The following is a 25,740-nucleotide window of genomic DNA, read 5'->3' as shown; positions in this document are numbered from 1 at the left end:
TTTAAGTAGTATATTTTTTTCTTTTTCAAAATATAAATAAATAAATAAATAAATAATATAGAATTCAGGCTTGATTTTAAAACTCAAATTAAACCCAAATCTTTACAACAGGTGGGCCATAAAATTTGTTTTACAAGTTACTTTAAATTCTGAATGGGAGATTTTAATTCTCACATTAAAAAAAAGATGAATTCTTCAGTTTTGCAAAACAACCCATAATATTCAAGTCAGTTTACTTGGCATTAGGTTTAAAACAAATGTTTTCCTTATTAATTTTCAATTTTAATCAGCTGTGCAATAATAAATATGAAGAGATTGAAAACAGTTGCATTGTCATGTCAGATATATATTTTTAGAGATTTATGGATTATGAGATTTTAGTTTCATTATGTCAGATTTTCTGTAAATGCATGAAACAGGGCCGTGGTTGTAAATAGGTTGTATCACACCCTATTTATATAAATTAGTTAAGCTAGTGCCTGTAAAGATAGAATGATGGAAACATTTGCACTATAAATGAAAAAATTGTGTAAAGTTATACATTTTGAGGTGTCTGTATGTGTGTGTGAACTCGGGCAAGGATGTTTGTGCTGCTCTACTAAGAAACAAGGGAAAGATTTATTAATTTTCTACTACATTCTATAAGAATATATGATCAGCCATTTGGCAAATTATGTTTACTGCTTCAATCAGGGACATTCAAGTGGAATTAAACTTTGAAAGCTCACTTTGTGTAATAACGGATATTCACAAGCCATCTTTCAACTCATGTTCAACTGTTAAACCTAAATCATTTAGGGAATAAATGAGTAGCCTATCAACAATGGTGCTGTTACTATTGTCAGTTTTCATATGGATCTACATATTTCCTATGGATCTTGCCATCTGAACTTAATAAGTTAAATATGTCATAGCTTCTCCTGTAAAAATCAGTTTTAATAAACAATAACCTGAAATTAGAAGGTCAAAGGAAAAAAATACATTCAGTTGCCCCCTGGTGGTTGAAGCTGGTGTAGCATGATTTTTTTCGTTGTACCTTAACAGCAGAAAAATAATTCTGATTTAGTGGTGCAGGTTTCACAGTGTAAAATCAATGGATTTAAATCAACTTATTATTATTTATATTTTTTATGTTTACTCCCATCACAATACTCTGACCATAGGCTACATTGCTAGAATTTTTGCTTAATTGATGTAGAGGACTGGTTTATGCAGAAAGTTAGTAAAAGTTATATATGTTAAAAAAAAAAGTGTGTGTGTGTGTGTGTTCAGGGGGGCGGGGCAGTGTTGAGCCTTCAGTCATTCAGCACTTTAAAGTAACCTGGAAAGTGACTGAGATATGTATTATTCCAGCACATAATTTACATACACAACTGGTTAAACTTGTATCCGGGTTATTTAAATTTCTTTTTAATCTTTCAAAAAAAAAAAGAAGAAGAAGAAAAAAAAAGCAACTTCCATTTCTGCCATTAAGTCTAGTTTATTAACAATTCTAACAACAGTAATAAAGTGTGAATAATAATACATATTAAAAAATTATTGAAATAATTGAATATAATACTAAGAGAGCATGCTTTTTAAGTATTATAGTGATACTTATTTGCTAAAAGTCCATTTTTAACATATATTAATTGTCCTAAGTTAAAGTTCAGACAATGATTTGAATTTTCACATAAATACATAAATACATCTTAAGAAAAATAATCCAACACAGATTCTTTGAAAATGTGCTTTTTCCCCCAAGTATATTTACTGTTGTGACAGTCTAAAAATAAATAATATTGAGAAATGGGACTACAAAGTGCTGAAGCTTGTTCTGATGAAAAATTTAAATAGTTGTCTTCAGCTGGATGATGTAATCAGAAGTGACAGTACCACCATGAAAGATGCTGTGAAAATGCTCATATTGATGCTGATTGCCATGTTGCCTGATGATATTACTGTAATTGAACAAAAAGTAAATTTGATCAATACAAGGTTTTGTTCAGATAAATTATATAGAGGTATACATGGCATTAACAATAATTAGTGAATGTATATGACATGTTTGTGTTAACAAGCGCATATTTGCTGTGTTAAAGCACAAAACATGTGTTAACACTTTGAAAAATTTTAACATACAGGTATTTGGTGTGGTAACACAGAAATGGGGACAGAGAGAGAGAGAGAGAGAGAGAGAGAGAGAGAGAGAGAGAGAGAGAGAGGATGTTGATATTAATAAATTACATACCTGTACCATTAACTATGATTTTTGAGGTGAAGATCTGGAAGGGGAGTGAGTTATTTTTAGCTGCTCGGATAATAGTTTGACCAATTTGGGTGCTAATTGGAACTGTAGCAGAGGCTCCAAAAGACAAAACCATGGAATTCTGAATTGTTGTTATTCTGTTAGATATGAAACCTCCATCGCTGTTCAAAAGTAAATTAATAATGACAAATTAATTATATATGATTAATAAATATAATCTTCTTTATCCTTATAAGTTTTGATGTTAACTACTGCTATTCAAAACATCCCAGATTGAACACAAAATAATCACCTGAAATTGGATATTGTCAGGCTGCTGAATACTGAAGGATAATCAGCAGTGAAAAACGGCTCTAACTGTGAATATAATAAGAGAAAAATGTTTAGAAAAAGAAAATGTATTTGTTCTTCTTCAACAAAATCTACTGAGAATGTTATCAGGAATCACAGATATCATACTTACCCCCGTTTTAATCATTATTGACCTATTTGCAAATAAAGATGAATTGGAGTCTGAGAGAGCTGTCACAAAAGTGCCGTTTGTTAGGAATATCACAGAAACAGTCTGAGGAACACCTTGAAATATTCAAATAAAATATTACAAATTTCACAACATAAGAAATTTGTGGAATATTTAATATTTTGGATTATGGCAACATAAAGGATTATCAGTTATGTAATCAAAATTCTGCATTGTTCTTAAAACTTTTCATCAAAAACAATTGTTTCTTCAGTGGAAGGAAACATGGACCAGGTTCATTGACATTCCAGTGTAAGGAAACACTGTCAACTTACTAACAACAGTGATGGAGTTGAGGTCCACTGTCAAATTAAACCCAGAGCTTGGGTTTGAAATTGCATTTTTCAGTGTGCTGACAATATCAGTAGCATCTGGGAGGGGTTTTGTGGAGTTTTCATTGAATATCAACTGGACATCTGCTTCTACATTTTGTGCACGTGTGGTTCCAGGCCTGAGGGGGAAAAACAATGAATTTGACCATCAGTAGAAACATATTCAACAATATTTTTTAATATACACATCTGGGAAGTAATGCATAAATAAGTTAGCTCAATCGCCTTACAATACCAGAAATATCCCTCATGATATTTCCTAAAAATTGTAATTTTAGTTTAATTTATCTGAATAAATTGAAATTATTGTTTGTGAAATGGATATGTCACATTCAATATGCAGTGATAGTGGTTGACATTGTGTAGATGGTAATATAATGCATACATGCGGCAGAATAAGTTCTGACTCCCAGCTCAAGTAGGTACATATGTTAAATCAATATGAGTCCGGCAAACCTCTCAAAATTATTGAAACTGTGGTGATGCTACATCACTCTTTTCAGTAGTATAATATAAGGAAAAGCTGTGATTCTTACCTAAAGGCCAGTACAATAGTTCTGAGAAAGAGTGACCCATAGCGTGTTTTGTAGACAACATCAAACTGAAAACAGAGTTTTAGTAATGAATAGAGGTTTTATTTATAAGCAGAAACATTACAGTTTTGTAGACTGACATGTTTAAAGAGACACAAACAGATCTTTCTGATGATCAAAACTATTTTTCATCACACAGTGTCAAATTCAGTACTTTGTTGAAATTGTTGCAATATTCAAAGATTACAATACATTGATACTCACCGATGCAATCACTTCTACAGCTAAGGTTTGGAATGCTGCACTTTGGGGGTCAGCCAGTTCAACAACATAAACTTGTTGTATGACAATCTGTAGAGCAACAGCTGGTGGAGGACGTGTTTGTGCGGGTATTGTTGTTGTTGTTGTGGTAGTAAAAGCTGTTGTTGAAGCAGTTGTAATGGTAGTAGTAGTTGTTGTTGGGGTACTTGATATACCAGTTGGTGTAGTTGTAGTGGTAGTAGTAATAGTTGATGTTGGGATATTCTTTGAAGTAGCCATGGTTGGTGTAATTGCAGTTTTATAAGTATTTGTTGTTGTTGGGATATTCTTTGAAGTAGCAGTTGTTGTTGTACTTGCAGTGGTAGTAGTAGTATTTGTTGTTGGGGTATTTCTTGAAGTAGCAATTATTGGGGAATTTGCTGTGGAAATAGTAGTTTTTGTTGATGTATTACTTGAAGTGGCACTTGTTGAGGTATTTGAAGGGGAAGTTGTAGTAGTTATTGTTGGCATACTATTTGAAGTAGCAGCTGTTGGGGTAAATGTTGGTGCTGAAATTGTTGTTGCCTTTGGAGCAGTAGAAGACAGTGATGTTATAAGAGAAATAGTTGTTACTGTTGAAGTAGCTGTTGGGGTTTCTATAGAAGTCGGAATGTCTAGTTTGGTTACTGATGTACTTGCTACTGTTGTGGTTGTTGAGACCTGGGTCGTGCTTATAAATGAGCTTGTAATTTCAGATGCTGCAGTTCCAAAGGATGAGGTGGGCACTATAGTTGTAATGAAAAAAGAAGTAGTTGTTGGGACCTGACGTGTGATTGAAACTGATGTTTCAGCTGTATTCTGAAAAGTAGTTGTGGTACTTTCTGTCACTGAAAATAAAAAATCAAGTCATAAATTATTATTATTTAACTCCAATCCAAAGACAAGCCTGCATTTTTTTTATGACAGATTCGTCTTTTCTGTTTTAAGAATTTTGTTGAATGACAAAATATTGTACTTACCATTAGCTGATATAATTTTAAAAGTTGTATTTGCACTGAGCACTATATTAATGATTGTAGTATCGCTGGGCAGAATTCTGCTATTGCTAAACTCTAAATCAATAATTGTGATGATCGATCCAGCCCTATGCAGAAAAACAGATTTTAAAGGGTTTTCAAATCAGTCAAATCAGCAGTAAATATAAAAACATATATTTGTGTAGAATATAAACTTGTTTAATATGCTTGATACATACTTGAAGCTAATATTTGTTACCCGAATGAAGCTGCTTAAGTTTGCTCTAAATACTGGTTCAAACTGTAAAATATACCAAGACAGATTTGTTTATTTCATTGCAATATTGCAATATTTTCATAACTTCAGTTTTGCAACATTTTCACAACTCCATATATGTTTAAAATGTAATGTAAGAATAGTAATAGGATAGCATTCAGAATCATTTATGTTTTCCAACATGTGGGACAGACCTGTGATTTTACACTTGTTGCTCTAAAGATGAAAGCATTTGTAGATGAGTTTAATAGGTCAAAAGAGAATGTTTCATTGGTGGTAAAGCTAATTTGCTTTATGACAAGTTGCACTGATGTTATAGGAACAGCTGCAGAGAGAAGGAGGACAAAATAAGAAACAGAATCAGAATGAGGGATTTAGAAAAAAATCCTCAATTTTGTTATAATTATATGATCAGTAAAAAACATATTTGTATCTACAATGATACCTGTAGTTGACCCTGAAGAAGTGGATGCTGTTTCTGGTATGCCACTAACTCTCAATCCCTGTGTGATACCAGTGGATTGTAATTCAGGAGTACTTGATGCAGCAGAACCTGTGGTTGACACTTCAGTAGCACTTGATGCAGTAGAACTGTTGGTCAGTGATTTAGGAGTACTTAATGCATTGAAACCTGTGATGGATTCTTGAGGAGCACTTGATGCAATAGATCCCATGGTCAGTGTTTCAAGAGTACTTGATGCAGCAGAACCTGTGGTTGACACTTGAGGTGTACTAGATGCAGTAAAACCTGTGGAGGTTACTTCAGGAGTATTTAATGCAGTAGAACCTTTGGTCATTACTTCAGGAGTAATTGATACAGTAGAACCCGTGGTGGTTATTTCAGGAGTACTTGTTGCATTAGAAGCTGTGGTCGATACTTCAGGAATATGTGTTGCATTAGAAGCTGTGGTCAGTACTTCAGGAGTACTTGATGCAGTAGAACCTTTGGTCATTACTTCAGGAGTAATTGATACAGTAGAACCTGTGGTGGTTATTTCAGGAGTACTTGTTGCATTAGAAGCTGTGGTCGATACTTCAGGAATATGTGTTGCATTAGAAGCTGTGGTCAGTACTTCAGGAGTACTTGATGCAGTAGAACCTGTGTTGGTTACTTCAGGTGTACTTGTTGCATCAGAACCTGTGGTCGATACTTCGGGAGTACTTGATACAGTAGAAGCTGTGGTAGTTATTTCAGGAGTACTTGATGCAGTAGAATCGGTGGTCGATACTTCAGGAGTATGTGTTTCATTTGAATCTGTGGTCGATGCTTCAGGAGTACTTGATGAAGTAGAACCTGTGGTGGTTACTACAGGAGTATTTAATGCAGTAGAAGCTGTGGTCAATACTTCATGAGTACTTGATGCAGTAGAAACTGTGGTCAGTATTTCAGGAATACTTGATGCTGTAGAAACTGTGGTAAATTTCACAGTTGGAGGTGTAGTTGATTCCATAATGGTAAGCATTTTAGATCCTGGTATAAACACAGTATTTGATTCAACAGTTGTGGCAGTTGATTCCACGGTAGAAACAGTTGAAGGTTCTAATGTAACAAATGTGGTGGACTGAAGAATGGGATTAGTACCTGATTCCATGGTCATAACAATTGAAGGTTCTTTGGTTGATTCTGTTGTTGTTATTTTAGTTAATTCAATGGATGTGGCAGTATTTGATTGAATTGTGGCAATTGGAGTTGATTCTGAAGTTGACTCAGTGGTGGTAGATATTAATGTTTTTGTGGTTAATTCTGTTGTTGATACAGTTACTGTGTAAGTACTTGATTCAGCATTGGTAACTGTTGTTTCTGTTGTTGATTCAACAGTTGGAGTACTTGACTCAATGGTAGTAAGTGTTGTTGATTCTGTTGTATGTTCTGTGGTTGATTCATCAGCTGTAGGAGTACTTGATTCAGTGGAAGTAACTGTTGCAGGTTGTGTTGTTGATTCAGCATTATTTGGAGAACTTGATGCAATGGTGGTTGCTGCTGTTTTTTCTGTGGTCGATTCTGTCATTGATTCACTGTTAGCATTACTTGATTCCAGAGTAATATCTGTTGTTTCTGTAGTTGATTCTGTGGTTGATTCAGTATTTGTAGCAGTACTCGATTCAATAGTGGTAACTGTTTCTGTAGTTAATTCCACAGTTGTAGGAGTATATGATTCAATGGTTGCAACTGTTGTAGATTCAGTAGAAGGTTCTGTAGTTGTTGCAGTTGTAGCAGCATTTGTTGCCATGGCAGTAATTGTTTTAGAGTCTATGGTTGAATCTGTATTTGATTCAATAGAGGTTGAAGATTTTGATTCAATAGTGGTAACAGTTGTAAGCTCTGTGGTTGTATCAGAACTTGATCCTATGGTGCCAGCTGTTGTTTCTGTAGTTGATTCAGTACTTGTAGCAGTACTTGATTCAATAGTGTTAACTGTTGTAGGTTCTGTGGTTGATTCAATGTTTACGGTACTTGATTCCAAGGCAGTAACTACTGTAGATTCTGTGGTTAATTCTGTAGTTGTTTCAGTGGTCACAGTACCTGATTCCTTGGCAGTAATGGTTGTATATTCTGTGTTTGATTCTGTAGTAGATTCTATAGTAGATTTTACAATTGAAGCAATGGTTGATTCAATGTTGGTAAATGCTGCAGGTTCTGTTGTTGAATCTGTAGTTGATTCAGCATTTGAAGCAGTGCTTGATTCAATGGTGGTAAATGCTGCAAGTTCTGTGGTTGATTCTGTAGTTAATTCAGACGTTGAAGCAGTACTTGATTCCATGATGGTAAATGCAGCAGGTTCTGTGGTTGATTCTGTAGTTGATTCTGTAGTTGAAGCAGTGCTTGATTCAATGGTGGTAAATGCTTCTGGTCCTGTGATTGATTCTGTAGTTGATTCAGAAGTAGAAACAGTACTTGATTCCATGATAGTAAATGATGAAGGTTCTGTGGTTGATTCTGTAGTTGATTCAGCAGTTGAAGCAGTACTTGATTCAATGGTGGTAAATGCTGCAAGTTCTGTTGTTGATTCTGTAGTTGAATCAGCATTTGAAGCAGTGCTTGATTCCATGGTGGTAAATGCTGCAAGTTCTGTGGTTGAGTCTGTAGTTAATTCAGAAGTAGAAACTGTACTTGATTCAATGGTGGTAAATGCTGCATGTTCTGTGGTTGATTCTGTAGTTGATTCAGACGTTGAAGGAGTACTTGATTCCATGGTGGTAAATGCTGCAGGTTCTGTGGTTGATTCTGTGGTTGATTCAGCAGTTGAAGCAGTGCTTGATTCAATGGTGGTAAATGCTGCAAGTTCTGTTGTTGATTCTGTAGTTGAATCAGCATTTGAAGCAGTGCTTGATTCCATGGTGGTAAATGCTGCAAGTTCTGTTGTTGATTCTGTAGTTGAATCAACATTTGAGGCAGTGCCTGATTCCATGGTCGTAAATGCTGCAAGTTCCGTGGTTGATTCTGTAGTTGATTCAGCCATTGAAGCAGTGCTTGATTCTTTGATGGTGGTAAATGCTGCAAGTTCTGTGGTTGATCCTGTAGTTAATTCAGAAGTAGAATCAGTATTTGATTCCATGATGGTAAATGCAGCAGGTTCTGTGGTTGATTCTGTAGTTGAAGCAGTGCTTGATTCAATGGTAGTAAATGCTGCAAGTTCTGTGGTTGATTCTGTAGTTAATTCAGAAGTAGAAACAGTACTTGATTCCATAATGGTAAATGATGCAGGTTCTGTGGTTGATTCTGTAGTTGATTCAGCATTTGAAGCAGTGCTTGATTCAATGGTGGTAAATGCTGCAAGTTCTGTTGTTGATTCTGTAGTTAAATCAGCATTTGAAGCAGTGCTTGATTCCATGGTGGTAAATGCTGCAAGTTCTGTGGTTGATTCTGTAGTTAATTCAGAAGTAGAAACTGTACTTGATTCAATGGTGGTAAATGCTGCAGGTTCTGTGGTTGATTCTGTAGTTGATTCAGCAGTTGAATCAGTGCTTGATTCAATGGTGGTAAATGCTGCAAGTTCGGTGGTTGATTCTGTAGTTGATTCAGCAGTTGAAGCAGTGCTTGATTCAATGGTGGTAAATGCTGCAAGTTCTGTGGTTGATTCTGTAGTTAATTCAGACGTTGAAGCAGTACTTGTTTCCATGATGGTAAATGATGCAGGTTCTGTGGTTGATTCTGTAGTTGATTCAGCAGTTGAATCAGTGCTTGATTCAATGGTGGTAAATGCTGCAAGTTCGGTGGTTGATTCTGTAGTTGATTCAGCAGTTGAAGCAGTGCTTGATTCAATGGTGGTAAATGCTGCAAGTTCTGTGGTTGATTCTGTAGTTAATTCAGACGTTGAAGCAGTACTTGTTTCCATGATGGTAAATGATGCAGGTTCTGTAGTTGATTCAGCAGTTGAAGCAGTGCTTGATTCAATGGTGGTAAATGCTGCAAGTTCTGTGGTTGATTCTGTAGTTAATTCAGACGTTGAAGCAGTACTTGATTCCATGATGGTAAATGATGCAAGTTCTGTGGTTGATTCTGTAGTTAATTCAGACGTTGAAGCAGTACTTGATTCCATGATGGAAAATGATGCAGGTTCTGTGGTTGATTCTGTAGTTGATTCAGCAGTTGAAGCAGTGCTTGATTCAATGGTGGTAAATGCTGCAAGTTCTGTGGTTGATTCTGTAGTTAATTCAGACGTTGAAGCAGTACTTGATTCCATGATGGTAAATGATGCAAGTTCTGTGGTTGATTCTGTAGTTAATTCAGACGTTGAAGCAGTACTTGATTCCATGATGGAAAATGATGCAGGTTCTGTGGTTGATTCTGTAGTTAATTCAGAAGTAGAAACTGTACTTGATTCAATGGTGGTAAATGCTGCAGGTTCTGTGGTTGATTCTGTAGTTGATTCAGCAGTTGAATCAGTGCTTGATTCAATGGTGGTAAATGCTGCAAGTTCGGTGGTTGATTCTGTAGTTGATTCAGCAGTTGAAGCAGTGCTTGATTCAATGGTGGTAAATGCTGCAAGTTCTGTGGTTGATTCTGTAGTTAATTCAGACGTTGAAACAGTACTGGATTCCATGATGGAAAATGCAGCAGGTTCTGTGGTTGATTCTGTAGTTGAATCAGCAGTTGAAGCAGTGCTTGATTCAATGGTGGTAAATGCTGCAAGTTCGGTGGTTGATTCTGTAGTTAATTCAGACGTTGAAGCAATACTTGTTTCCATGATGGTAAATGATGCAGGTTCTGTGGTTGATTCTGTAGTTGATTCAGCAGTTGAAGCAGTGCTTGATTCAATGGTGGTAAATGCTGCAAGTTCTGTGGTTGATTCTGTAGTTAATTCAGACGTTGAAGCAGTACTTTATTCCATGATGGTAAATGATGCAAGTTCTGTGGTTGATTCTGTAGTTAATTCAGACGTTGAAGCAGTACTTGATTCCATGATGGAAAATGATGCAGGTTCTGTGGTTGATTCTGTAGTTGATTCAGCAGTTAAAGCAGTGCTTGATTCAATGGTGGTAAATGCTGCAAGTTCTGTGGTTGATTCTGTAGTTAATTCAGACGTTGAAGCAGTACTTGTTTCCATGATGGTAAATGATGCCGGTTCTGTGGTTGATTCTGTAGTTGATTCAGCAGTTGAATCAGTGCTTGATTCAATGGTGGTAAATGCTGCAAGTTCGGTGGTTGATTCTGTAGTTGATTCAGCAGTTGAAGCAGTGCTTGATTCAATGGTGGTAAATGCTGCAAGTTCTGTGGTTGATTCTGTAGTTAATTCAGACGTTGAAGCAGTACTTGATTCCATGATGGAAAATGATGCAGGTTCTGTGGTTGATTCTGTAGTTGAATCAGCAGTTGAAGCAGTGCTTGATTCAATGGTGGTAAATGCTGCAAGTTCTGTGGTTGATTCTGTAGTTAATTCAGACGTTGAAGCAATACTTGTTTCCATGATGGTAAATGATGCAGGTTCTGTGGTTGATTCTGTAGGTAATTCAACAGTTGAATCTGTACTTGATTCTGTTGTGGTAATTATTGTAAATACTGTGCTAGACTCTATTGTAGTTTCTGTTGTTGTTTCAGTAGTAGCAATGTATGATTCCAAGGTGGTAACTGATTCTGTGGATGATTCAGTGCTGACAACATCTGTTGTAGCTGTAGGCTCAGTTGCTGTAATGACAGCATTTATTGTGGCTGTTTGAACAGAAAGAGATTTAAAAGTTGTTATCACTTCTGACACATACTTTATCCAGTTTACAAATTGTGAATAAAATGTATTAAAATGTTAATATATTTTAGACTTACCAACTAACATAAAAACTGCAATGAAAGGTTTTCCGGTCATCCTGATTTTGATTATTTGAACACCTAATAATATAAATTCATATTATCTTATATTATCATATTATTATATATAGTGCTCAGCCATAACATTAAAATGACCTAATTGTTTTTACATTTCTTGTCCATTTTATTAATTTGACTTACAATATAAATCCAATATGTAGTTTACAATTGCAGACTATAATAATATATATATTATTCTTGTTCCTGTTCTTACCATCAGCTTACCATCAGGACAGACATCTCAATATTATATAGAAAAAATAACATTTAATTAAAAAGGTGTTTTTAAATATAAAAAACTCACACAATTCATCTGTAAAGTGATAATAAAAATTTAATATTTTAGAGTTTAATACTTTGCTTGAAGACAAAATTATTCATATTTTACAAGCAGGTTTATATTACTTTCTTTACTTACATAGGTTTCATTAGAAAAAATTAAAAAAACTCAAACTCACCAAATTTCTGCAATATTTTAGTTCTGATATCTGGAGTCTGTTAATAAATAAAATCCTAATAAATTAAATAAGAACTCTCAGACATATGTCAGTCTGTTAGTCCGAAGAGGTACAAGTGGAAGATGCAAGTGTAGGTGTGGATTTATTTATAATTCCTATTGAACATGACATCACTATGAATGACCTTTTTGACATATTTCCCAAAAGTGACTGCTTCACTTCATCACACAAAGTCTGGCCACATTTTTCCTTTGTCCATTGTCTCAGTTTTAATGCAGGTATATTGTTGGCAGATGTATTGTTGATTGCATTCCATTGTATCTTAAAATATAGCTTTGAGGTGTGTTGCATTCAACAAACAACATTTCTCTGAGAATGTTCCAGTAAAGTTAATGGAATATTGGTCAAATGCACTTTAACATAACTGGATTAGTTTAAATCAGATAAATATTTAACAAAATATTAAATTTAACACATTTAAATAATAATTGTAAAATATACCTGTTTATATAGAGTTTATCTGCTCATGAGCATTACTCACATTGTTGGAAAAATTTGATTCATTCAATATTTCTGTGTTTTCCTTTAGTAATGATATCATTATGGAGATCAGGATTTATTGTGGTAGTGATTTTTTATATAAGATATATTTGGAAGTTTTTTTGTGTGCTTTTTTGTTCATACCTTGAGCTTATCATTGTATCTCTAAAGGCCTATAACAGGGCGAAACATGAGTCATCTTTCATTGCTGGAATTATTCCTGTATGTAAACTCACACCCTTTTATTCATAGATAAATTGACATATGAACCTGGGCAATGGAAATGAATGGAATGTTTGTAAAGATAATGTTTATCTGTACAAAGAAAGTTGCATCTTTAAAGTTTATCTGGTGTACCCATTAATTTTTTTCTACATGAACATGTGCGATAAGAATAAATATATAACAAAAAAATACATACATTTTTATTTATTTATTTATTTTTTATTATTATTTCAAAACCCCATTTCCTTAAATTTTCGGACACTTCCATAAAATGTAATAAAAACTAAAAATTGTAATTAATTAAATCACTTAAATAACTTTCTTGACTGTGTTGCAGGGATCAATTTCTAAATGTGTTTATATTTTACAAATATAATTAATTTTGCCATTGAAAACATTGAAAACCTCTTAATTTTCTTTGTCCATTTAATATGTTTCAAAATAGTTAGCAAATTATAGGCTTTTAAGAAAGTATCCCAAATTTTCTAGAAAAGGGGCTTTTGCTTTTGAACTTTATTAACATGAATAATTAACAATCAAATGTTTTGGGCAACCCATTGGCACAGCAGGTAGTGTCACTCACACACAGCTACAAGGTCCTGTGGTCTGCATGGGCAGTGTTGCCAAGGAAAGTAGCTATTGGCTGTCCTAAAAAGTTGCTAGAAGTCAATAAATGTCATCCCCTAATTTGCATAATTGTCGATTTGTAATTGACCCTGTAGAAGAGAGAAATGGTGTTGTGGGAAAGAAAAAAAGTGAGTAAAAACCACGCTAAATATGTTTTTTTCATTATTATTAGAATTTTATTTTATTTTATTTTATTTTATTTTATTTTTTTGTTAAGTTGTTAAAGTTTATTCCAGTTTCAAACCTAATGTACATACATTCTGCAGCCTCACAGAAAGAGTAGTTCATCTGAATGAGACTGTGAGTCAAATGCAGTGATATGTCACACTGAAGATACATTTACTTTTACATCTGGGTCTCTATAAGTCTCCAATAACACCAGATAAAGGCGTAAGATTTGTCACTAGTTGTTTTTTTGAAAATTCATTAAGTTGGCAACACTGGCATGAAGTGTTTTGGTTTCTTCCCATAGTCCAAAAGCACAGGTTTGTGGGCTGGCTGTTCAAAAGTGTCCATAGGTGTACATGAGTTTGATGCCCTGTGGGGGTTTCTGACCCACCCCAACCAAAAACTGCATATACTGGTTACAGAAAATAAATGGATGTTTTATATTTGCCGGACTGCCTACCAGGCTGGCCTAGAAAAGGCAGTTTCCCTTACTGACTGATAGACTGTCTGACTGACTCCTAATGTTGAAACATTATTTGATTATAGTTGACTCCTAAAGTAGGAACATTATTTCACGTTCTGTTCTGCTCAGCCATAATTCACATAGTGCTTTTCCACCAACGAGGAACCGGAACCATTCCAGTTCATGTATTTGGAATTGTTTGGTGCATTCCACCAATGCAAACTAGAAAAATTTGTTCCCAGTGGGAACAAAAGAAGAGTATGTTCTTCAGAGCGAACTGTGGCTTTGTCTGTGGGCGTGTCAAGGTTCAGTTACTTCAGAAAGCTTACAGCCTCAAACAAACTGTTATTGCCCTGTGGAGCTGGACAATGTTATTTACAACATTCATTCATTCATTGTCTGTAACCGCTTATCCAGTTCAGGGTCGCGGTGGGTCCGGAGCTTACCCAGAATAGCTGGCCACAAGGCAGGAACACACCCTGGAGGGGGTGCCAGTCTTTCACAGGGCGACACACACTCACACATTCACTCACACCTATGGACACTTTTGAGTCGCCAATCCACCTACCAACGTGTGTTTTTGGAGTGTGGAAGGAAACCAGAGCACACAAAGGAAACCCACACGGACACAGGGAGAACACACCACACTCCTCACAGACACAGACACGCTGTCTGTCGCTGGGTTCTCTTGCCTGACCAGTGGAAGCTTTTTTCGCAGGACAAATTTCCCCGTTCTTTACCATGACCCTACTAACCTCTGTGTTTTTATTTGTTCCCTTTGTCTGGCTTTCTTTCTCCTGTCTCTCTCTCATGCTTTGAGATGTCCTGCTGCTCTCCAGGTGTTGCCCTGATCCAGCCCCTGTGTCCTGTACAAGATCCTGTCCTTGTCTCATCTACACTATCATGCTTGGCCATGCTGTTTTATTTCAGATTAACTCTGCACCTAATTTTAACTCACACTGAATCCCTGATCACCTCCTCCTTCATCAGACTCATACATCACTAATATCATCATCCTCACCATTTTCATTTCTGCTTCTCCATCATCACCAATATACTACATTTATATTACTATAACCCCTTCATCGGTCATTTCACTTTTACTTCTGTTCTCTGTTGTGTCTCCGGTGTCGACCCGAGGAGGATGGGTTCCCCGTATGAGTCTTGGTTCCTTCCAAGGTTTCTTCCTCGTGTGCTGAGGGAGTTTTTCCTTGCCACTGTTGCCCCTGGCTTGCTCATAGGAGGCTTGGACCCGGATCTCTGTAAAGCTGCTTTGTGACGACTTTTTGTTGTGAAAAGCGCTATATAAATAAAATTTGATTGATTGATTGATTGATTGACACTCATGCAGTGCAGGTTTTGAACCCACAACCTCCTGGTCCATTAGTTATGTTTCTTAGTTACTTAGTTACGCAGGGCGACTTAGAACTTAGAAGTTTTACACATGTATTATATCTCACAGAGAGAGAAAGACGGTTGAATTTGTGTGTTTCTTCCTAAAAAAATCTAAAGGGAAGTGGTAGGGAGACATTTTGTGGCATTAGTATGTTTATAAATCTCCATATAGCTTCATAATATATAGTTCATATACTATGAACACAACTTTGCGCTCCTTTTTTCGTTTCTGCATTTATTAATCCTGCCCTAATTTTCTGTCTATGACATTGATATGAAGCACCAAATTTAATTATTTATTTTTCTTGTTTAAGCTGGCAAGCTATTTAATTCATTAATCTGATATGGCATATTACTTGATAATATAAAATAATCAAATGTTAGTTTACCAGAATGCACATCCTATATATTCATCGACATGGATAAAAACACTCAATACATTTGACTGTTATAACATTTACAACATTTTATTAATCCCTTCATAAATAAATTGTTAGAAATATATAACCAAATATACACCCAAAATATTATGGCAAGCAACATCATTTCATTTTCTGCAAGAAATGTCTTTACAAAATGAAAAAAAAATTAACAACAAATATTAGCTTCCACAATCATACATGTTTTATCTACATGACTTAAACTGTCTATACAAAGAAAATGTATCCCTGTCTATTAGATCTTGAGCACAACTGGTCAAATGTTTTGTTGACATCCGCTTTTTTGGCATTTAGTTTGTTGGATAATCAAATGTTATTCTGTGTTGTGTTTTTAAGTGCTGGTTCTGTTTGTAGACATAAACGTGCCACTGTATGTAACTGGATATTCAAAGGTAATGGCTGTAAACACTGGTTCCGTGGGATTGTCCCTGAAGAACAGAAGAGTGCCTTTGTTTTCTGGACCTTGTTGTGATTTTTGTTCAGCGTTAGTTGGAATTGGAGAAATATTTGAGTCTGTGGTATCTGTATTTATGTTTGTTTGAGAGCTATGTTCAGATTGTACAGTATTTAAGATTGATGCAGAAAATGCAGTTGACCCAGAGGAAAGGAATGATTTCATTTGTATTTGCGAATAAGTAATATTGTTTGTGGGTTTTGAAGTAAGTATCTCGCTTGGTATTTGGACTTTGGTATTGGCTGACAAACCTGTTGACATTTCAGGAGCTGAAGAGGAATTATTGACATTAAGCAAAGGTATAGGGCTTATTGTACTGGCCTGTTGCCATGAAATAGAATGTGTTGTTGTTTTGGTTGTTGTTTCATATGGGCTGATTAGATTAGACGTGCTCTGTTTTGATTGTACATTTGCAGAGGTTTCAGAATAAGATGACACTGGTGAAATTTGCATTGATGGGGTTACAATAATTGATGTTTGATTTGGGTTCAGATCAGGTGAGTGTGTAGCAGAGTTCTGTGAAGATGCAAACTGATGCCCAACTGATGAGGAGTAGGGGATTGGGGATAAGGACTGGGTAGAGGCAACATTGGTATTAGCTGATGACTGAATTTTTGACACTATATTTGATGTATTCACCATGATATTGCCTGGATCTGAAACATAGTTTGTGAAAGGCATTTGGATTGAGGCTGTTTTCACAGAATCAGTAATTGAATTCGCACTTGGGGTTGTGTTTGTTAATTTACCTAAAAGTGTAGTAGCTACCAATCCAACTTTAGATTCTTCAGATGTATTTGATGCAGCAGAATCTGTCTGTGTAGTGAATGGTATAACTGGTGATGATGGAGTACTTATTGATGTTGTGCCTCCTAGTCCAACTGTTCCTCTTGTATAGCTTGAAACTGTAGATCCTTGCGATATATCTGAAGATGTAGAAGCTGTCTGTATGACAGAAGGTATGGTAGAATCTTTTGAAAGGTTAAGCGTGTTTGTTATAGCTGAAGATATATTTGTAGATTGTGATACTGAATCTTTTGATGTAACTTTTGACAAAACTGTTGCAAATAGCATGTTTGCAGAGGTGGCTGTTGTGTTTGAGACAGTAATGTTGTTATTAATACTGTCTGCACCACTTGAAGTATTTAGGCCTGTCCTTTGGGACAAATTTTGGTTGGCCACAGCAGATGTGATTATTGGGTCTTGTAAGGTCATACTGTTATGACTAGAGCTTGCTGTTGTTGAGGAAACTGCTGGAATCACCATTGAAACAGATACCGTGAGCGATCTATAGCCTGTTGTAATCTCTGATTTTGGATCTGAAGTGACTGAAGTAGCCATGGGTTCTGAAATAGCTAATGTGTTATAAAGAGATGAGTACAAAGCTGTGGAGGATGCTGAAGTGACCTGTGGTGACCAAATCCTACTTGACGTTTGCTGAACACTGGGTGTAATGCTTTTGTTTGATGATAGTGAATCTGAACTACTAATAGCATCATTAGTATTTGTGGGAGAGGGTTTTAGAGAAGTTACAGAACTACTGGTGGGAGAATGAAAACTTGTTGTAAAATATTCACCTGATAACTTTGAATGTGGTGAGAAGTTATCAGTTGTGGTTTCTAATACTTCATTTCCTTCAGAAAGACTTGAATATGTTGTGGTTTGGGTACTTTTTGTGAGAGTGTTGGTCAGCTCTACTTGATTTTTGGACTGACTTGATTGTGAGGTTTCCGTTCTCTGGGTAACTAAAGGTGTGCCAGTCCTGATTGGAGAAAAAGATGACATATCTGTGAACATTAGCTCTTTAGTAGTGTCTCCAGCATCACTTCTAAAACCAGATGTTGTGGTGGTAATCAGTGATTCGGATGGTGATGAAGCCCATGTTACAGGTCCTGTGCTTGTCTCAGATGGAGTCCCTAATAATCCATAAGTAGTTATGCCAGAAGGGCTTGAATGTGTTGTCTTTTGGGCTGTCTCTTTGTTATTGGTATATACCTCTTGTTGACTGCTTGTTTGACTGTGTGTGGGTGAGCTTGCAGCAGTAGACTGTGAGGATTCCTCTGTCTGATTAACAGATGAAGACTCATTGATGATAATAGAAGACGATGACAATGGAGTAGCTGTGACATTTACGTCATCAGTAATGTTTCCAGTCCCACTTACATTGGTAATTCTTGTACTGATGGCTGTATCCAAAGATGTTTCTGTTGGTGCTACTGTTGCAATTATATCAGATGTATGAGTGGTGGGAGGCAATGATACAGATGGTGACAAAGGCAAGGTTACAGATTCTGTGCTTGTCTGAGAAACTTGTGTTATATTTTCAGGATTCTCAGTCTCTGTATTGGAATATGGAGGCATACTTGTAGTTGTTGCGGCTGAAAATGTGCTATCATTATTCTTAGGACTAGGTGTAAAGATTGTTTGTTTGGTGTTTGGTGTGGAATTCTCTGTGTTTGAAATGAAGCCTACAGCACTGGAACTTGGAGCCCAGGTTAAAGGCTGATTTAGGACTGAAGATTTCTGCAGCAGCTGAGCTGTTACAGTAGTGTCAGTGGTAGAAAGAGGACTTGTTGGAAGGATGTTGACTGATAATCGTGGTGAGTTATCAGTTGTGGTTCCTGAAGATTTTGACTCTGTGGTTTTTTGGGTGTCCATCTCTGCTGAGCTGTTCAGGTATGTGGATGTTGGTGCTGTTTGTGATGTTGTTCCATAAGAGGCTACTCCTGAAGGACTTGAATGTGCCATTTGGGAGGTCTCACTGGTGTTGGTTGAAGAGTCAGTGGGGTTTATAGAAAAAGATGAGTTATCTGACATGGATGTAGCCATGACAGTTATCTCGCTATAATTGTTTCCAGTATCAGTTGCATAATCATTGTATTTAGTGATGGTTGCATTCAGTGCAGTTACTGTTGAAGTATCTGATGTAGTTATTGTAGGCACATTATTGCTGATGGGCAATGATGCAGATGGTGATAGAGGCAAGGATGCAAGTCCTGAGCTTACCTCAGAAGTTTGAATCATAAGATTGTTGACTGTAGATGAGGTTTCAGTAGATATTTGAAGGTCAGAGCTGGGCTGTTTGGTGGTAGAATCTGTGATCACATTGTTTGGTTGAAAAGATGCTGTGACTGGATGTAATGTGACAGAACTATAGCTCTTTGTTTCAAAAGGTACAGGGGCACTGGATTCTGTGGGTGGTAAAAGTGAAGTTGTATGTGGCAATAGGGATGACGTGGCACTTACAGCTGATTGCGGGGGCAAATATATTGTGGTTATGTTCATCTCGGTGGTGCTGGGGCTCACTCCTGATTGGAGATTTGTTGCCTGGTTGGGGTAAGGTGACACTGAAGTAGTGTCCTCTCGTCCTGATGTATTAGGAAGTTCAGGTATTAATGGATTTGTATTTGAACTGGAAGCAGATAAAGGTGGCGGTATTGCAGTAGGTAAGTTTGAAAGTTTAGTGCTATGGATAGAAATAAATGCATGAGAATTATTTGAAGAAATGTCAGGTATAGATTGTTGTGAAGTGCTGGAATCTAGCACTGTATAATCAGTTTCAGTACTTTTGGTGGGAGAATGAAAACTTGTATAAGATTCACTCAATGAGCTGTTGTCAGTTGTGGTTTCTAATACTACATGAGCGGTTACTCCAGAAGGGCTTGAATGTGTTGTGTTTGGGGTAATCTCTAAGGTAGCTGTCATCATTGCTGAGCCACTAGGATCTGTGGAAACTGATGATGTTATAGGTACCGAGACCATACTTGAGGAATTGGGATTGTTGTGTGTCTGGCTTAAAGTCTGATATATGGCTGATGAATCTGGCACTGATTGAGAAGTTACAGCACTACTGGTGGGAGAATGAAAATTTGTTGTAAAAGATTCACCTGATAACTTTGAATGTGGTGAGAAGATATCCGTTGTGGTTTCTAATACATCATTAGAGGTTACTTCAGAAAGACTTGAATATGTTGTGGTTTGAGTACTTTTTGTGATAGTGTTGGTCAGCACTACTTGAATTTTGGACTGACTTGATTGTGAGGTTTCAATTCTCTGGATAACTGAAGGTAAGTCAGTTCTAATTGGAGAAAAGGATGACATTGACATATCTGTGAACGTTAGCTGTTTAGTAATGTCTCCAGCATCACTTGTAAAACCAGATGTTGTGGTGATTATCAGTGATTCGGATGGTGATAAAGCCCATGTTACAGGTCTTGTGCTTGTCTCAGATTGAGTTCCTAATAATCCATAAGAGGTTACATCAGATGGGCTTGAATGTGTCGTCTTTTGGGCTGTCTCTTTGTTATTGGTATATACCTCTTGTTGACTGCTTGTTTGACTGTGTGTGGGTGAGCTTTCAGCAGTAGACTGTGAGGATTCCTCTGTCTGATTAACAGATGAAGACTCATTGATGATAATAGAAGACAATGACAATGGAGTAGCTGTAACATTTACCTCATCAGTAATGTTTCCAGCACCATTTACATTGGTAATGCTTGTATTGATGGATGTATCCAAAGATGTTTTTGTTGGTGTTACTGTTGCAATTATTGTGTCGGTGGTAGAAAAAGAACTTGTTGGAAGGATGTTGACTGATAATCGTGGTGAGTTATGAGTTGTAGTTGCTAATATTGCATCTGAGGTGTTTCCTGAAGATTTTGACTCTGTAGTTTTTTGGGTGTCCATCTCTGTGGAGCTGTTCAGGTATGTGAATGTTGGTGCTGTTTGTGATGTTGTTCCATGAGAGGCTGAAGTGTCCTGTGGTGACAAAATCATACTTGATGTTTGCTGAACACTGGGTGTAATGCTTTTGTTTGATGATAGTGAATCTGAACTACTAATAGCATCATTAGTATTTGTGGGAGAGGGTTTTAGAGAAGTTACAGAACTACTGGTGGGAGAATGAAAACTTGTTGTAAAATATTCACCTGATAACTTTGAATGTGGTGAGATGTTATCAGTTGTGGTTTGTAATACTTCATTTCCTTCAGAAAGACTTGAATATGTTGTGGTTTGGGTACTTTTTGTGAGAGTGTTGGTCAGCTCTACTTGATTTTTGGACTGACTTGATTGTGAGGTTTCCGTTCTCTGGGTAACAAAAGGTGTGACAGTCCTGACTGGAGAAAAAGATGACATATCTGTGAACATTAGCTCTTTAGTAGTGTCTCCAGCATCACTTCTAAAATCAGATGTTGTGGTGGTAATCAGTGATTCGGATGGTGATAAAGCCCATGTTACAGGTCCTGTGCTTGTCTCAGATGGAGTCTCTAATAATCCATAAGTAGTTATGCCAGAAGGGCTTGAATGTGTTGTCTTTTGGGCTGTCTCTTTGTTATTGGTATATACCTCTTGTTGACTGCTTGTTTGACTGTGTGTGGGTGAGCTTGCAGTAGTAGACTGTGAGGATTCCTCTGTCTGATTAACAGATGAAGACTCATTGATGATAATAGAAGACGATGACAATGGAGTAGCTGTGACATTTACCTCATCAGTAATGTTTCCAGCCCCACTTACATTGGTAATTCTTGTACTGATGGATGTATCCAAAGATGTTTCTGTTGGTGCTACTGTTGCAATTATATCAGATGTATGAGTGGTGGGAGGCAATGATACAGATGGTGACAAAGGCAAGGTTACAGATTCTGTGCTTGTCTGAGAAACTTGTGTTATATTTTCAGGATTCTCAGTCTCTGTATTGGAATATGGAGGCATACTTGTAGTTGTTGAGGCTGAAAATGTGCTATCATTATTCTTAGGACTAGGTGTAAAGATTGTTTGTTTGGTGTTTGGTGTGGAATTCTCTGTGTTTGAAATGAAGCCTACAGCAGTGGAACTTGGAGCCCAGGTTAAAGGCTGATTTAGGACTGAAGATTTCTGCAGTGACTGAGCTGTTACAGTAGTGTCGGTGGTAGAAAAAGAACTTGTTGGAAGGATGTTGACTGATAATCGTGGTGAGTTATGAGTTGTAGTTGCTAATATTGCATCTGAGGTGGTTCTTAAAGATTTTGACTCTGTGGTTTTTTGGGTGTCCATCTCTGCTGAGCTGTTCAGGTATGTGAATGTTGGTGCTGTTTGTGATGTTGTTCCATGAGAGGCTACTCCTGAAGGACTTGAATGTGCCATTTGGGAGGTCTCACTGGCGTTGGTTGAAGAGTCAGTGGGGTTTATAGAAAAAGATGAGTTATCTGACATGGATGTAGCCATGACAGTTATCTCACTATAATTGTTTCCAGTATCAGTTGCATAATCATTGTATTTAGTGATGGCTGCATTTGATGCAGTTACTGTTGAAGTATCTAATGTAGTTATTGTAGGCACATTATTGCTGATAGGCAATGATGCAGATGGTGATAGAGGCAAGGATGCAAGTCCTGCGCTTACCTCAGAAGTTTGAATCATAAGATCGTTGACTGTAGATGAGGTTTCAGTAGATATTTGAAGGTCAGAGCTGGGTTGTTTGGTGATAGAATCTGTGATCATATTGGTTGGTTGAGAAAATGCTGTGACTGGATGTAATGTGACAGAACTATAGTTCTTTGTTTCAAAATTTACAGAGGTACTGGATTCTGTGGTTGTTGGTGTTGTCTGAGGTGTGGGTGTCACAGAGGACTCTGGATTATTGTTAATATTGGAAGTATTACTTTCCAAGTTGATTGGGACTGATGTTGTTTGCAATGATTCCGCAGTTACTGAGGTACTTGTGTCTGGTAATGAAGATTGGCTGGTTGAAAAGTTGTTTTCCAGAGAAGATGCAGCTGAATCTCTAGAATTACTGCTGAGAGCTACCTCCAGAGTAGTGAGCACAGTAGATTGTACTGATTCCAGTGGGGCTATTAGAGACTTAGTGGTAGACAAAGGCATATCAGTTATTAATGGTGAAATGAATGGCGAAGTTACAAAATGGCTTGTGACATCTGCTGTAGTTGAATCTATGAGTTCATCATTGATGACTGAAGCTGAGATTTTCTCAGAGATTGTATTTGAAATATCAGCTGAAGTCTTTTTATTACTTGCTTTGGGTCTTGGTGATGTTTTGGAGGAAGAGTTTTTCATCTTGCTTGTTGAAGTGGTTATTGGTGTCTGTGTGGAAGAGATCATTGCATAAAGACTTGACCCTGTGACAATAGTATTTATGTTTTGGTCTTCAGTTATTTGATTGGATATACCTGCTGATATATCAATAACCGGTGTGTTTGAATTGGTGGCATCTGATCCAGTGGTAGCTGAGGTTGTAACCATTGAAGAATTGGGTTCACCAGTGGTGGTTTTGAAAACGTTGTTTGAGTTGAGATTGTTAAGGCTTGAGGTGGAAAAGACATTGCTTGTGGTGACACTGTCTGGATCCAGAGTCCCAATAGAATTTATATTATTCGACAAATCTGTACTTAAATTAGAGCTTGTTGAGGACACAAACATAACTCCAGCACTTGTTGAATAATTAGGTTCCATACTAGTTAGTCTTGGTCCAATGGTAGTTGAGGATGCAACCACTGAAGAACTGAGATCCATGCTAGTTTTAGCATTGACAAAGTTGTTACCTGAAGTTGAAGAAAGACTGGTAGTGATGGAGTCTTGGTTTGTGGTCGCAGTGCCTAAACCCTGAGTCTGCATATGTATAGTCTTATTTGATAAATCTGTAGATGATAAAGTTGTGGTTAACACTTCTGTCATTAAAGGTTCTTCTGTTGTACTGAGAACAGCTGTTGGAATGGTAGATGTTGAGGTACCATTAACTTTGGACATGTCAGACATAACTTCTGCCTGAGATCTGCTAGCAGTGTCTGTCCGCACAGCTGTGTGATCCATCAAATCAACTGGGATAGTTGAGTTAGTGCTAGTTGTGGATGCTAAAGGACTCATTGTAGTTCCATCTGTAAGTAGGCAGGATGACTGCCATATAGCTGAAAAAATAAAAGATTAAGATAATATAGATTATGGAAATGTCCATTTATATTTTTGCCAAAATTAGTTCATTGCTAATCCCAGTGATCAAATTATGTCATATTAAACGGGTGTTTATGTCTCTTTGGTTGCAGTACAATATTTTACTATTCTAGAAATTCTAGACTACAAATTTTGAAAAATTGTTGTGAGGATGTGATGCCATTTAGCCACAAGGGGACTGTGAGGTCAGATACTGATGAGATATATCCCAAATGTGTTAAATGAAGCTTCATAGCTCAGTGCTAAGGTGACTTGTACCCATCTTGCTCACACTGGTTATTCGGTATAATCATATTCTTGTGCTTCAGTGGATAACCTTTCCAAAATAAATCCAAAAATAACTGAACAAATAAGAAGTTATTGTGAATTTAAAAAAATCAAAAAGCATAAAAGAGGATTAAATGCTTTTTAAATGGAACATATAATGCCCCTTTTCCACAAATGAACACAGTTCTGGACAAAGCCCTCTTTAGAACAACTGGAGTCACTGCCTGTTCTTTAATTAAGAATGAGCCATAGATCAGTAAAGTGCGAGAGCCCAGGAGTGAAGAACAAGCAGTAAAAGTTTATTTCACTTGATTCTTCCTACTCTGTGCTTCATTTTCTCAGGTTTAATCAGAACATTTATTCATATTATTTGTTTTTTGATACTATATATTCTCTCACATAAATGTGGGTCCAGGGCTTTAATTGGGGAAACGCATATAAGAGAGGTGGAAGTTGGGGGTGAGTGGCAATTCTAAAGCCTCAGCAGTCCATGTAAATCTGACTGGGTGGTCTTATTCCACAGTGTGTGGGTTTGGATGCTCCAGTTTCCCAAACAGATGTTCACATTGACTGAATACGTTTTTTATATAATACAGGGTGGGCCATTTATATGGATACACCTTAATAAAATGGGAATAGTTGGTGATATTAACTTCCTGTTTGTGCCACATTAGTAATTTGTTACAGCAATTTCTTGAAAAGTCCCCCCCCCCCCCCCCCCATATACTAATGTGGCACAAACAGGAAGTTAATATCACCAACCATTCCCAATTTATTAATGTGTATTTAAATGTATTTCCATTTAGCTAAAGTAAAATATGTGGTAAGGTCTGAACATAAAAATAAAGCAGACATCAGCAAAACTCACCAGTGATAAGAAGCAAAAAAATGTCTTGCTTCATTTCTAAGATAGCTGTCTTTTCACAGAGTGAGGAAACTGGTCAGTGTCCTGTGGAGAAATTGAACTGTATGTTAGAGGTTTAGTGTTGAATGTGGTGTGTTTCTCTCTTAACAGAGGCCCTGAAAAGCCACTGACTTCATAATTAATTACTTTATTTTTTCCATTTATATTTTTTTGTTCTCAAGACCATGACTTATTAATGGCCATGTGATGACAAAACAAGCAAAATAAACAGGCAATCTTTTATGTAAATAAGAAACCTGAAGTACTGAATCTACATAAATATTGGCGATTGTAATTTATTGCAAAGGCTAATTTCTGTGAGTTCAAAAGTAGTAAATAATTGTTTTAATACCATTGTAATCACTTTTAGTAGTAGTATTCATTT

At 36.7% G+C, this 25,740-nt stretch overlaps 2 protein-coding genes across 2 annotated transcripts; both read right to left on the bottom strand.

Moving 5' to 3' along the window:
- Nucleotides 1–1,610: 1,610 nt before the first annotated feature.
- On the bottom strand, nt 1,611–4,354 carry LOC136673850 (poly(A) polymerase-like). Its single transcript, XM_066649600.1, has 7 exons — nt 3,898–4,354; nt 3,637–3,701; nt 3,044–3,219; nt 2,712–2,824; nt 2,541–2,605; nt 2,231–2,409; nt 1,611–1,940 (listed from the first exon to the last, which is right to left on the bottom strand). The coding sequence occupies exons 1-7, from the start codon at nt 4,171–4,173 to the stop codon at nt 1,843–1,845; spliced, it is 972 nt and encodes a 323-aa protein (XP_066505697.1). The 5' UTR covers nt 4,174–4,354; the 3' UTR covers nt 1,611–1,842.
- Nucleotides 4,193–24,100, bottom strand: LOC136673256 (streptococcal hemagglutinin-like). The gene is made up of 6 exons (XM_066648618.1): nt 21,262–24,100; nt 17,911–19,608; nt 10,562–11,317; nt 5,612–10,459; nt 4,407–4,458; nt 4,193–4,313 (listed from the first exon to the last, which is right to left on the bottom strand). Exons 1-6 carry the CDS (start codon nt 24,098–24,100, stop codon nt 4,193–4,195), a joined length of 10,314 nt encoding a protein of 3,437 aa, XP_066504715.1.
- Nucleotides 24,101–25,740: the final 1,640 nt, after the last annotated feature.

The sequence above is a fragment of the Hoplias malabaricus genome, chromosome 2, assembly GCF_029633855.1.
Source record: "Hoplias malabaricus isolate fHopMal1 chromosome 2, fHopMal1.hap1, whole genome shotgun sequence".
NCBI classification, from domain to species: Eukaryota; Metazoa; Chordata; class Actinopteri; order Characiformes; family Erythrinidae; genus Hoplias; species Hoplias malabaricus.
This window is presented reverse-complemented; position numbering and strand designations above follow the sequence as displayed.

Excerpts from the sequence above, each read along its gene's own strand:
- LOC136673850 (XM_066649600.1), bottom strand. The coding sequence starts at position 4,173 with ATGGCTACTTCAAAGAATATCCCAACATCAACTATTACTACTACCACT. Across the intron at positions 2,606-2,711 it reads CAATAATGATTAAAACGGGG|TTAGAGCCGTTTTTCACTGC; the intron begins GTAAGTATGATA and ends TTATATTCACAG. Across the intron at positions 1,941-2,230 it reads AATCATAGTTAATGGTACAG|TAATATCATCAGGCAACATG; the intron begins GTATGTAATTTA and ends GTTCAATTACAG.
- LOC136673256 (XM_066648618.1), bottom strand. The coding sequence starts at position 24,100 with ATGAGTCCTTTAGCATCCACAACTAGCACTAACTCAACTATCCCAGTT. Across the intron at positions 11,318-17,910 it reads GACCAACACTCTCACAAAAA|CCACAATAAATGCTGTCATT; the intron begins GTACCCAAACCA and ends CTGTTCAAACAG. Across the intron at positions 4,459-5,611 it reads TTCTTCAGGGTCAACTACAG|GCAACAACAATTTCAGCACC; the intron begins GTATCATTGTAG and ends ACTGCTCCAAAG.